Here is a 13331-nt window from a genome sequence, read left to right as displayed (position 1 = left end):
CACCATCGTTACAGCGCAATTATAATCTCACTGAGCAGGAGATCTGGTGAGTCTCTTTCCATTTTTTGGAACATATCGGTGCTGGTGCAGGAGTTCAGATTTGTGAATCCATTATATTTGAAAACAGATGATGGGCATTGAGGAAAATATGTCAATACGTTGATAAACATGTGGATGTAACGTTACAGACAGCTAAATGCACCGATATATTGCGAGATATCAACGGATTACAGGGACAGATGAGGATGTCCTTAATTTCTAAACCACCGCCTATCATGGCCAGCGTTTTCATTTCGACGCAGACGCTCAGTTTCAGCACCACGGAGAGCACCTGATGTACACAACTCACAAGCACACACGGCAGGCAGCGCCGATGCGTCCTCTGATTTTTCACCCAGTGAAGTCACATTAAAAGCTCGTGTTGTGGAATTTCTCCTCCGTCGATGAATCCGATTGATAACAGGGTGGTGGAATGAGGGCTCGTGCTGCTCGGATCGCGCTCAGGCGAGCAAAGTGGATCCGTCGACAGTCCTGTTTGTGCCGCAGCGAGGAGGAAAAATGTATTGCTCGACAGAAATAATCACACGTCTCTTTGATGATCTAGTTTTAATGTTTGAGGAATTGTTTGACCTTGGATTCGTGCTGTATTGTGTACCACACGCGACCTTCACCTGTTATTAAGGTGTTTATGTCTTCCATTTTAGCGAGAGGGGTGGCGCATGGTTCGCTCTGATTCGTCGGCCATTGCACATGAAATATGGCTCTCTCGTTATGAAACGTTCATGAATTCACCACATTAAATTCAATGTGGAGTAGAATTCATATGAAAAGTTGTTGTTTCTTTCTGTATTCTCTGTAATCTGCTGCAGGTTTATACTAACATATGTTAGGATGCTTATTGATCACGTGCAGCAAGGAGGGATCTATACTGTTTGAATTAATTGGTATAAGCTATATGCTGATCCATTCCACTTACTGAGTCAGATCAATAGTGCTAATGAGCCTGAGGTACGGTCAGATAAACCACTCAGGCACACATTCATGAGAACATTACAGAGCTGATATCCGTGATATCATCTGATGTATGCTGAATGAAAGATTTAATATGATGTCAAATATTTGTTTTTGCTTTCTGCAAACATCCATGGATATTCTAGAGGTATGAGATGCTTCACCAGTTATTTATTTTCTGATTATTGATCTTTTCTGCTTCCAGCAGTGGCCATCAGGAGACGCAGACAGAGAGCTGAAATCCAGCAGAGACGGTTTGAGTCGAGGTGATCGTTATCCCCTCAGAGAGCCGTTCACAGGATCGTTTTCTACCCAGGCCCTGCAGCGGCAGCCTGTAGCCCGGGACTCCCAGCTCCCAGAAGCACATAGAGGCTTTGAGACCCTCCGGATCTCCCCTGGCAGACCCTCTTCTGACCCAGTGCGGCTGAAGCCCCTGGACGCCTACCCACAGTCACCATGGGAACCGTGCTGTCTTTGTCACCCAGCTACCGAAAGGCGGCGCTCTTCGAGGATGGGCCGGCCACCGTGGGCCACTACACGGCCGTCCAGAACAGCAAGAACGCCAAAGACAAGAACCTGAAGCGCCACTCGCTCATCAACGTGCTCCCGTGGAAGCGGATCGTAGCGGTGTCGGCCAAGAAGAAAGGCTCCAAGAAGGTGCAGCCCAACGGCAACTACCAGAACAATGTCACCCAACTGAACAATGAAAACCTGAAGAAGTCGCAGTCGTGCGCCAACCTGTCCACTTTCGCCCAGGATCAGAGCACCCCAGCTCTCACCAAGGCCTCCAACAACACAGTGTCGTCCATCAAGAAGGCCCCTCTGACCAACTCCAATGTGGCCCCCGGGACCCCCAAGAGAGTGATCGTCCAGGCCTCCACCAGCGAGCTGCTGCGCTGCCTCGGGGAGTTCCTGTGCCGCCGTTGTTACCGGCTGAAACACCTGTCACCCACCGACCCGGTGCTGTGGCTGCGCAGCGTGGACCGCTCCCTGCTGCTCCAGGGCTGGCAGGACCAGGGATTCATCACCCCGGCGAACGTGGTCTTTGTCTACATGCTGTGCCGGGACGTGGTCTCCTCCGAGGTGGCCACGGAGCACGAGCTGCAGGCCGTGCTGCTCACCTGCCTCTACCTGTCTTACTCCTACATGGGCAACGAGATCTCTTACCCTCTCAAGCCCTTCCTGGTGGAGAGCTCCAAGGAGACCTTTTGGGACCGCTGCCTGTCCATCATCAACCTGATGAGCGCGAAGATGCTCCAGATCAACTCCGACCCTCACTACTTCACTCAGGTGTTTGCCGACCTGAAGAACGAGAGCCAGAAGGAGGAGGAGAGGAGCCGCCTGCTCATTGGCCTGGACCGGTGAGGGGATGCTGGGGAAGGGGTGGGGGTGGGTGGGGGTGGAGGGGAGGGCGAGGGGTCAGGGGAGGGGGGGCATACTCCAGTCTGGCATTTTGATAAGTTTGAAAGGTTATCTGTGATGCTATTTATTCATTATCGTCCAAACTGAAGTGGGACGAGACCAATTAGGAAGTACTTGACATTTATAACCAGAGGGGGCAGCAGGCTCGGTGATTGTCATAGTTTTAAAATGTTTAAGTTTGGGGGATAACATTTGTAACCGTCACCTAAATATGGGGCCATAGGGTTTAAAAAGCAGCCTCTTAAAGACGTGTAATATTATCAAGGCCAAATTCTATTTTCAAAGGAGCAAAGGATGGGTTTCTGTAAACCTGAGAATGAAAGTGTTTTTTGACAATGATATTTAAACAACAAATGCCAGACTTGGGTAAATCCTTTGCTAACGTACAGATATATATCTATATGAAATACTGAAAAACACACACAAAACAAAACAATTCAGACAAAAAGACAGACATTAGAAGAGGAAGAACATCTACAGCAATGAATGTGGAGAGGACTGAGGCTGCGGCAGCCTACCGGTGACCTTCTGACTGTCTGACGATGTGATGTGCACTGCCTATACTGCAGGAGGGTGAGGGCCATCGCCTGGCTGGCTTTCTTCATGCATTACGGATGAACAGGCGCCCCCCCCCCCACCCCTCCCGGCTGCAACAAACTCTGGCTCTTTGGAACGCCATGTCCTCTCCGTTAACGTGGATACCACTGGACGTTTATTTTTGCTGCAATGCATATCTGAAAGAACAGCAGGGGCCATCGATGCTGGATCCATATTTTCATGGGTTTTCTGTTTGTGGCTCTACAACAGGACTTCTACTGGACGGACAAGAGGCAAACACTTCATTGTGGGACTACAACAGCCAGAGGACGTATGATGAGTGGTCATACTGTGTGTGTTCAGAGAGACCGACTTATTTTCATCTAGACGAAAAAATAAAACAAGTTAATGGATGTTTTACTCCACCAGAGGCTCACACCGATGGCGGCTTATTTATTGCTTTTCTGGAACAAGTTTTCTTTGATTTCTTTCTTCTATTTTTTGTTTTTTTTTTACTTAGAAATGTAATGTTTTGCACGTGTGCCATGCAATTTTACAGCGTTTTCCGGGAGGGAAGGAACAACTGTTACTTTTCTTCTTTTTACTTGATTTGTAAACCAACTGCATCTGCATTAGAGAATGCTGTGAACAAAGTGACACTAGTTTATTTAGCTCTGCTTGCTAAAATAGGCTATTTGTTTACCAGGGAAATTCTTTTTGTACTTTTGTCGAGTTTTGGAATGACGTTTGATTTTGTGCTTATGATTCAGCATAGATAATGTTTAAAACAGTGCCATATCGTTGATGAAAAATCCCACAGGTCTGAGAACACTGTACTGTTTGTCCAGCTGTTGAACGATGGGATGGATTTTCATCTTCTACTAACTAACTTACTGACACTTAATTTATTGCCATTTATGTATTTATTTAGGCACATTTAATGTAAATGAAAGGAGAGACTTTGAAAAGGGAAGGACACGAGGAGATGTAGGCGTGCTTATCTTTGGTGGGAATGAAGATTGATCTGGTTTATGCAAATGAATGTTGCAGTGATTTATCGATGAATACCTAATTAAAAAAAAACTATGTTAAATCTGACCGTCACCAAAGTCACGTCATCAAGGACACCTTAACAGAACACATCATTGAGCTTATACTTAAGAAAACGTCCTTAAAAGACATCACAAAGGAGCCGACCCGACCTGCTGTCCCACATATCAGACAGAGAAAGATTATTTCAATGTTCAGCATCACTGCAGATGATCCACCAGCATCACCTCCGTGTAAATCAAATGCGAGGCGACGTCACACTCATCTAGAGGCTGTAGGAGACGAGGCAACCTTCACAGGAACGATCACACGTTCAATCATAGAAAACCACCTGACTCAAATGAGCTGCTGCAGTGTGCAACGGCAACCAAAGCAGAACGCATGTAGAGCAATTGCAGTTGTTCACGTTTCAGAGGGGATGAGTTTCTATCTACAGTATTTCCATCCAGAAATGTATGAGACATGTTTCTCCTGGTTTTCACATCTCATTTCAATAGAGTGCTGCAGGAATGAGTCCTAAAAACCCAGAAATCAGCATTTTGCACTTAAGGTTCCCTCATCTTGAAGTCAATGTGTTTTTTGAATGTGTTTTTGATTAGATGCCTGAAATAAGGTCTGTAGTTAACACAAGCTGAAAAGATTTTAACGTTTTGATCTACGACATAAAAATACGTCGGTAAATATCCCTCCCATGCAGTTGCTCACCATCAGACTGTAAGAAGTGGACGTAGTGGTTCTGACGTCACCCATCGTTTTGTGGACTGATGTTTTGAAGCCTTTAGTTCGGCATTTTGGCCATCGCCATCTTGGTTTTTTGCAACCAGTGAACGGATGTGACCATATTTGGACTGCGGAGGAGTGACATAGAAACGTTGTATACGGCTCTGGTAGAGACCTGTCAATCTCACAGTAAGCCCCGCCCTAAAGCATACCCTGCTTTATGGTCTGTTTGACTCTAAATGGACCATAATGTACTAAATGAACATCATGCTGTATTGAAGAAGACTTGAAACTAGAGATTGAGACCATAAACTCATGTTTACAATGTTTACTGAGGTAATAAATCAAGAGAGAAGTAGAGTCATTTTCTCATAGACTTCTATACAACCAGAGGAGTCGCCCCCTGCTGGACATTAGAGACAATGCAGCTTTAAGACACTTCGGCATTGGCGTCACTTTTCAGAACAGGAAGTTGCCGCCTGTTGCTAACAAGTGGCTACTAAACTAGACAACTAAACGTCATCACTAGAACACTAGTCCACCTTTAGCTCAGTGGTGAAGTCATGAGACCGTGTTAACGTGCGCAAGGTTAGATTTTGACTTCTGCTGATTGCATTTATGCTTAAAAAATCATAAATTGCTATTCATTTGTGGAGATTATCTTGATGAACATAAATTAATGATTTTAAACGTTGCTACAGAGCTAATTTTCTGCAATAATTCCAAAATTGAAAAATCCCATCGGCTTTTTGCAATGGGAACCCGTGTGATGCTAACTCCCTGGTTGGCCTACGACAATACGTCATCCCTGCAGCACTCTGTAGACAAATAATGCACGCTCTCTTCCTTTAGCAATGTTCTGAAAATCTGTCTAACAAGCATAACGGACTGGTCGTGCTAACAAAAGGCTTCTGTCACGTTTGTTGCTTCTCCGCTGTGGAGTTAGTGTGAATCTGAGAAAACGTGCAGCTCTGACGGTCACAACCTGTGGCCTCCTCTGCTGTGGGACTGTGGCTACCCATGTGGAGTTAGATCAGTGAGAGCAAGTTCATTTGGAGTGTTTGTGCTGGCACAATAGCGGGGGGGGGACACGCACTTTGGATTGGGCTTCTGCTGTGGCAGAACACAAAGCAGGGCATTGGGGTAAAGGGCATCAAGAAGAGACCCCGCATCTTCTTTCTCTCTGTCCACTTTCCCCCCTCGATTCACTTGAAATGTGCCATTTGTCCCCCCCACACACTTTGCATCATTGAGTAGTTGTTTGAGAAAATACTTTCAAATGCTTATGAATTATGAAAAAAGACTCAAGTGATAGTTAAAGATTTCTGTCAAATTCTTTTCTGTATCTTGTTGCGTACTTTGTAGATAAAAAAAACGAAACAGTGGCAAAGAACTTAAAAAAAGGGAAGCATTCGATGGCTGCATGTGTGTGTGTGTGTGTGTGAGAGAGAGAGTGAATGAGCGCGTTTTATTTGTACAGAAGAATGTGTGACATGTTTTCTTATGGACGTGGAGCATACACCGACCACACTGGTACTGAACTAGGACTCGGGGGGGGGGGGGGGGGGGGGGGGGGAGGGGTGTCGATGCTGTTCAATAAAAATGTTCTTTTTTTGAAAAAGACAAAAAAGCTGTTACTGTAATTGAAACTTTTTTTCAGTTAGTTTCTGCCTATTTTAATTTATTTTTGTACTGTGATGGAAAAATAAAATGCACTGATCGTTCACCACTTGTCTTTTTGTGCCTCCAGATGTAGCTGCACTTTGAACACTCAGGAACATCAATAGTTATACACATTCACACCTGGTTAACTTGGGGGTTAAAGGCCTTGCTCAAGGGCATCTCAATCCAACATAATCTTAGAGTTGCTGGTTCGATCCCTACCTTCACATGATCACATTTCACATTTGCCCTCTCTCCGTAGAGCCTCAGTTTGGATAGGGAAAAACTATGAACCCCAGAAAAACCTTGAGGCGAGACACTACAAGCAATAACAGGTGCATTTTGAGAGTCTTCTTTTAGTGGAAGTGGAAATAAAACATAAAACAATTCACCAAAAGTCAGCATTAGACAATGCCTCATTTGCATATTTAAAATGTACCATTTCAGAAAACTTGTAATACAAAAAATAATCGTCCTTAACGTAAGTAATCTAGTGTGGAAGTTTCATGGTGATATCTATTAGTTATTTATTCTACCCTATTCACCTGTAGTGTCTTCTAAATGTCTAATTTTATGAAAAATATTTTAAAGGACGTTTTCTCCAAATGAGTTTGTTCTCAGACTCTGATCCAGAAATCTCCACTTCAGCAGCTCTTACATTCACCAAACTGTACACGTTCATTCCTCTCTGTGTGCTGAAGGTTAACACAGAGGGGTTTGTTCACACATCACTCAGAGACTCATTTATACAACATTCTATTAATAAAAAATGGCAAAAAATGTTTTTCTTTATATAGTTGTTGACAGTATTTTCTGATTTATGGAGTGATACAAAGAGATATCCATAACTCCCTCTGTACAAACCTTTGATTTTAATATTTCAACAAAATGAAACAAGAATTTTGAACCTGGCTTCATCCAATGTTCAGATGTATGTCCTGGAAATGTATGAAAATTAGCACATATAAGATAATTAATTATCTATTATTACCCTATTCACCTTTACACTGGAAATAACAGCAAAAGTGAGAGAAGGGACCTTTTGTTTGCATTCATACTACTAACAGCTGGTGTTGTAGAAACTGAATGTACCAACATTTATCGCATTCTTATACTTATCTCCATTTCCTGCAATCTGACAAAAATAATCCTTTCCATCTGCTCTGCTCGCTGGCTAACTGGTATATTGCTAACTTCTCCATCACAGCAGCTTACAAATAGCTCGGGTTGGTGGGAGGCTGGTCTCTGTGCTGTGGGCCGTATCTGGGCTGGCAGTTTGATAATTGTGATAATAAACATATCATCAATCCCATCAATCTGTAATCCTACACGTGTGTTTACGTTCCTCCTAAACAAAAGTTGTGGATAATCTTTAAAGATGTCTATTCACAGTCTTTCCTGTAGAAGTATCTCCTGGTTGGGAATCAGGGCTGTATCTCCAAACGCACACACAGACAGATTAGTTTGGGTCAGTTCACTCTTTGCAAATCACTCTGTCCATTAACTCACATTTACTTCACCACTGGGTCAGTCAGTGCCGTCTTACTTAGCCACTGCCCCGTGGGGAAAAAACCCCAGTCATCCCACTCTTCGCAGCAGATAGTCATCCATCAACCAGTGGATTATAAACCCCTGCTGAGGTCACCGGTGACGGCTGACGCAGTGGGAAGCGGCATTGTCATGCCGACTGCAGGGGTTTTAGCCGTTGCGTCGTCAACAGCTGTTAGTGGGTGGATTAACGATGAGCTCTACTCAGCTATCTCCACGTCACACGTTACGGAGTACGGCTGGCCTCGGGGAAACATTCGAGTCAACACAACATCAGTCCTGGCACCATATCCAGACTAATGATTTCACAGTGTTATCTGATCACCCACACGCCAGCTCAGAAAAGGACTAAAAGCAGCAGCTATTGATGCAAATACATTTATTAATGAAATGATTAATGAAATACGTTTCATTGTGGAACATCATGGAATGCATGAACTGCATTTATACAGAATACATCTGCACAAAAACAGGTGTTACAACAGTGAAGTTCCCTTTAGACTTCGTCTGGATATTACAGGATATTTACGGTAATCACAAATATGCAAAATATAAACCAAATATAAAATTAGGCACATACTGAATTAATGGTGTATACGTACAGATGTTGCGCCAAGCCACAGAGTATGGAATAAATTATGCAAAAGAAAATTTGTTACCCTTTGGCTAACATGGTCGGGCTTGATAAAAGAGTGTTGTTGTGAAGAATAGAGGAAAAAAAGGAAAGGAAAGAACACAATGGCATAAGACTCCTAGTCTTAACATTCCTATTTTACTTTCTTTTATGCCCATTTATGAAGGAGTAATTAGGGAAAGGATTGTGATTTTTACACTTGCTGTAAAGCTGATAATCAATAAAATGGAATGAAGTAAACTTCGCTGATTTGGTTTGAGCACAAAAAAAACAAAATTAAAAGATAAAACTAATGCTATTCCATATTCCATACGTATTATTTCTCATAAACATTGTGTGTATCAAAGCCTGATCTATGTTCCACCTCAGTGCCAAGGGAGCTGTTTTTAAAGATGGACGTCGTCAGTAGGAACCAGTGAGCTTGCTGCTGAGCGCCACAGGCAGCTCAGAGAAGCTAGAAAGTTTTGAGACAAACGCTGAGTCTCAACTTCACATACTTCTGTACTTACGCTTGCTATTTTTGAATGCATACGTGCGTTCATACTGACAAGTGTGGCAAAAAATGCATTGCTCTGTGAGTATCCCGATCGTGTACTTATAAAGGGTCAAAAAGTTGCGTGTGGACCGCTGGACACTTATCACCCTAAAGGGAGGCCATCTTGGCTTCGTAGTGGAAGGGAGGGTTGCAGCAGCGGTCGCAGTTGCGCTGGTGAACACCGCACAAAACAAATACTCTTTACTGTTGTCGGATAGAAGACATCAGTATTATTCATTGGGTTAATTTATCGGTCATGATTTGGTACTGAAAAAGGCTACTAATTAGCTAGCTAGCTAGCTAGTTTACTTGCCGTAAATGGGTTTAGTTTATGGAAGTTAGCCCGCTGCAACAGTCACAACAGAAAACATAAAAAAGGACTGAATTGTATTTTTATGGAGACAGCACTACCCTGTCAATTTTCATGCAGTATGCAAGTATTTTGTGTACACAGTGTACTACATAGAACTGTACTAACGTAAGTATCTGAATTGCGACACAGCGTAGTGTTGGTTTTGGTCTTTTCAGTGGAATTTGTTGAGAATAATTAAGATGTAGAACCACAGTATTGAGGTTAACATACTCATCTTTCTCGTTTTTTGTTGCTACGTGATACTCCTATTGTTCGACTTGCTGTTCTGTTGCTGGTGTAGTGTACGGTTGTATTTCCACGCCTCCTGGGCACAGGACGGAAAGCAGGAAAATAACAACAACAAAAAATGGAAAAAACCTTCACTGCCCTGCAGGACGGTGCAGTGAGACAAACAGGGCGAGGAGGGAAGTGATCTGACAGGAGGAAGGAAAGTGGAAAAGGAGGAGGGAGAGAGAGAACGCATGGGAGTAGAGAAGAGGAGGCGGCCAAGCGAGGCTTTGTTCACCAACCCCCCTTTTTGCCTCGAGAAAGGGAAAGAGAGAAGCGCTGAAGTGAGAAGTGACACGGAGTCCATCCTAATGATGAGCGGTGAATAGCAGAGCAGAGAGGAGAGGAGAAGCCCTGTGGGAGATTACCATGCTGAAGGATATGGAGAGCTGCAGCGTTATAATCCCCACACACACACACACATCTCTGGCTCTGAGCTCCATAGAAAACCATCTATTAACGCTACCCATGTCACTTCCTTAACACACACTATGCATGCACCAGTTTCCCCAAACAACTCTCTTCTGCATCAAAGCGACGGGACAAGGTCAGCCACCACAGAGCTGCGAGGTAGAATGGAGATTTGCTTCCTCAAAAGACAAGGGGGACATGCAAACTAATTAAGATAAAGGACTCCTTCAGACATACACACGATTAGAGCGCTGTGCTACTGTGGCTAAAGTGATTGCTAACAAGTTGAAGTAAAGCCGACTAAGTCTGCTTCTTCAACTAGGCCAAACACCGAGGGAGCTCCGATTCGTAACCCCGGTCTGTCGTTCCTCAGCCCTCAGCCAAGTGCTCTTTAATCGGTCTTAGCACAGAGACGATGCAGCTCTCGTCTCCTCATTCTTAGAATTTGTGACACTTACTGTCACGCCATCACGACGACCCTATTATCATTCGCTGTTCTAGAGCTTTCGACCACGTCACATGATCTTTATTAATAGAGAAAGTAATTATTTCATAGACTGTATATTAGAAGTTGATGCAGTCGTCGTGACTTCACCCACTGGTTTGTGGACTACAGTTTTTTTAACCTGAGAATAACTGGGTTGGTTATTTGTCTTTAAAAGACAAAAGAAACAATACGCCGTATGTTCTCAATCTGTGGATGGATATTAATATTAAACACACAGTGTGAAGCCAGACATCTCCAACTCATGAGCTTCTGTGCTGCCACACATTTTTCTTTTTGCAAACTGCTGGATAAAGAACATATTGTAACGTGCCAACACTTTAGTTAAGTGTTGGCACAAAAAACAAGAGTGAAAACTCTCAAAACATCCGACAGCTTGTGAGAGCAGTACAAAGCATCTCTGAGCGCCGATGGTTTGATTGGTGGGATTTGGCTCGAGAACATCGAAGGGAGTTTAGCGAGAGCCGATAAAAAATGAGTCTCCTAACAGTCCAGAAAAAGTCATTCCCATCATTCAACGGGGAGGTAAACTAGGACGGCGGTCTGATCCCAAACGTCTCACCCCTTTTGTCTTCACTCCTTCGGGCGAGGAGAGAAGAGGAGAGCTAATCAACACTCCCACACTCCTACTCATACACTCTCTCTCTCTAATGAAGGGGATGTTTGTCAAATGGAAGTCTGACTCCGAAGGATCACTACAAGTCATTAGGCTATTCACTCAACACAAAGGCAGCAAAAACGAGACGATGTTCAGGGAGCTGGAGTTCTAGTGGGATTATACAGTACTGGCCAGCAACACTTTGCTGAAAAACTTATATTTTAGGGAGAATATGAGCTCAAAATACGTCTCTAAAAAAGAAACGCTTTGGTTATCGTCTTCATATTTGCCTTCTGTTATTCAGTTTTAGTTCTCTTTCTATACTAAATGCAGTATAAGTGCCGTCACATGAATTATATTCTACCCTTTAATATACAAGCAGTATTGGAATATTATAAAAAGCACACAGCAGGGTTTAAATTAATAGATCTTTGCATTTAGCAGGTTGCGATGTTCAGGATATGCTCAACACATCCCGCTCAACATCAATGGATTTAGAGTTTGTGCCTCAGACACCAACTGAACCACTGAATCACAATATCGCTGTTCTCATATGTGATTGTAAACACTGAACAAACTCAAAAGTGTAGGCTGCGTTTCCTTTCATTTACCACATAGGTAGGTCAGTCTTCAATAACATTATTATTCCTTAGATTACATATCAGTCGTACATACATAAATATCATCTTACTTCATGCTTCACTTTAGATGGGGCTCCTACACAGGGAGCTGCACGCACCATAAATTCCTGCAAAGCCGTTGGATTTGTTTCCTATTACGCAACATCAGCGGTTCAGAGAACAGTTGCCGCATAATCTCCTGTCACCTTGACTACCACCATATTGCATCTACCATAAAGTAAATATTGCACAAAGCAAATCATTTCAAATTTGGATTTTAAAAAGAAAGAACTCCACTTTGGTGCATTTAACCCCCCCCCCCCACAAAAACCCTGTTTAGCGAACACAGTTTTGCATGTAGGCGTATATTGTACACTTCCTGTTTATAGTAGCGTTGCATATAAATCTACAAAACAGGTCAAATTTGGCATGTTCTTTGCATTTTTGAGGATTTAATTACCACAATCCTCCTACAGAGCTGCTATCTAACTCGTCACATCGTCAGCAGATCTGCAAATAAGAAGTGAATCATCATCAGTATCCCGGCCTGGTTTTAAAATCAGCTGTCACTGTTTTTCTTCTTCTATTTGGCTTGTTTTAGTTGCCAGGAACAGCCAGGATGTAACCAGACCGGCTCTTGGTGAAGTCTGGCTGCGACTGGTTGATCTTGGGCTCCACGATGACCGTGCACTTCCTGCCGCTCATGCTGCACCGGATGGGGCTCGATACGTTCACCTGCAGCTTCCTCTTCTCACTGCAGACACGGAGAGACAAAGAAAGGAAAGTTACTGGCAGGTGTGAGGCAGCACATTGTGAAAAGCAAACATCAGGAAATGAACATTAACGCGTATAATAATAATAAACTGTTTATTCATATTACTGCCACCCTAATGTGTACGTGTAAGCAGCTTGCCTCGGTGGCTTCACATTACATTCAGTCATAGTTTAATGCACAGGAATAAAATATGCGGATCCATTAGTGACCCGAGTGTGCGAGAGAGAGAGAGAGAGAGCAAAAGGATGAAAGGCTATTTAGGACATAAATCATTTTTGCTCTCACGCAGCATCATAACCCCCCCCCCCCCCCCCACACACACACACACTACTGTAAACACTTTTATATGCACAGTCATACTCTCTCACACACACACACAATTGTTTGAGGCCATAAATCACGCTTCATCACACAAAAACACACAACTGTACTTTTGAATAAACTCACACACACACACGCACACACGCACACACGCACACACACACACAACAGTAGTATTGTCAGACAGACTCAGAGTGATATTGTATATAAAGTTAGTGTACTAATCATAAGACAGTTAATTTTTTTATCACAATGTATGTAGAAGAATATGATGCAAGTCAGAGGACACAGGAGTGTGTGTGGGGAGAATAATAGTGTGTGTGCAGGATTATGCTGCTGTAT

The 13331-nt window shown here is 43.3% G+C and overlaps 2 protein-coding genes across 2 annotated transcripts in view; one reads left to right on the top strand and one right to left on the bottom strand.

Annotated features, from left to right (window-relative positions):
• The first annotated feature begins 1467 nt into the window (after positions 1-1467).
• On the top strand, positions 1468-2376 carry cdk5r1b (cyclin dependent kinase 5, regulatory subunit 1b (p35)). Its single transcript, XM_076094136.1, has one exon. It carries the CDS (start codon positions 1468-1470, stop codon positions 2374-2376), a length of 909 nt encoding a protein of 302 aa, XP_075950251.1.
• A 5936-nt stretch (positions 2377-8312) lies between these two features.
• Positions 8313-13331, bottom strand: part of myo1d (myosin 1D) — a 79525-nt gene continuing 74506 nt past the window's right edge. The window contains exon 22 of the mRNA XM_076094135.1: positions 8313-12647. Within this exon, the coding sequence (XP_075950250.1) occupies positions 12491-12647 (157 nt within the window). The 3' untranslated portion in view covers positions 8313-12490. The remainder of the gene's footprint in view (positions 12648-13331) is intronic.

This window comes from Anarhichas minor, unplaced genomic scaffold (genome assembly GCF_050575085.1).
Source record: "Anarhichas minor isolate MPS153535 unplaced genomic scaffold, ASM5057508v1 ptg000017l, whole genome shotgun sequence".
Classification (NCBI taxonomy): domain Eukaryota; kingdom Metazoa; phylum Chordata; class Actinopteri; order Perciformes; family Anarhichadidae; genus Anarhichas; species Anarhichas minor.
Note: the sequence above shows the minus strand (reverse complement) of the source record. Positions and strands in the feature narration are given on the sequence as shown.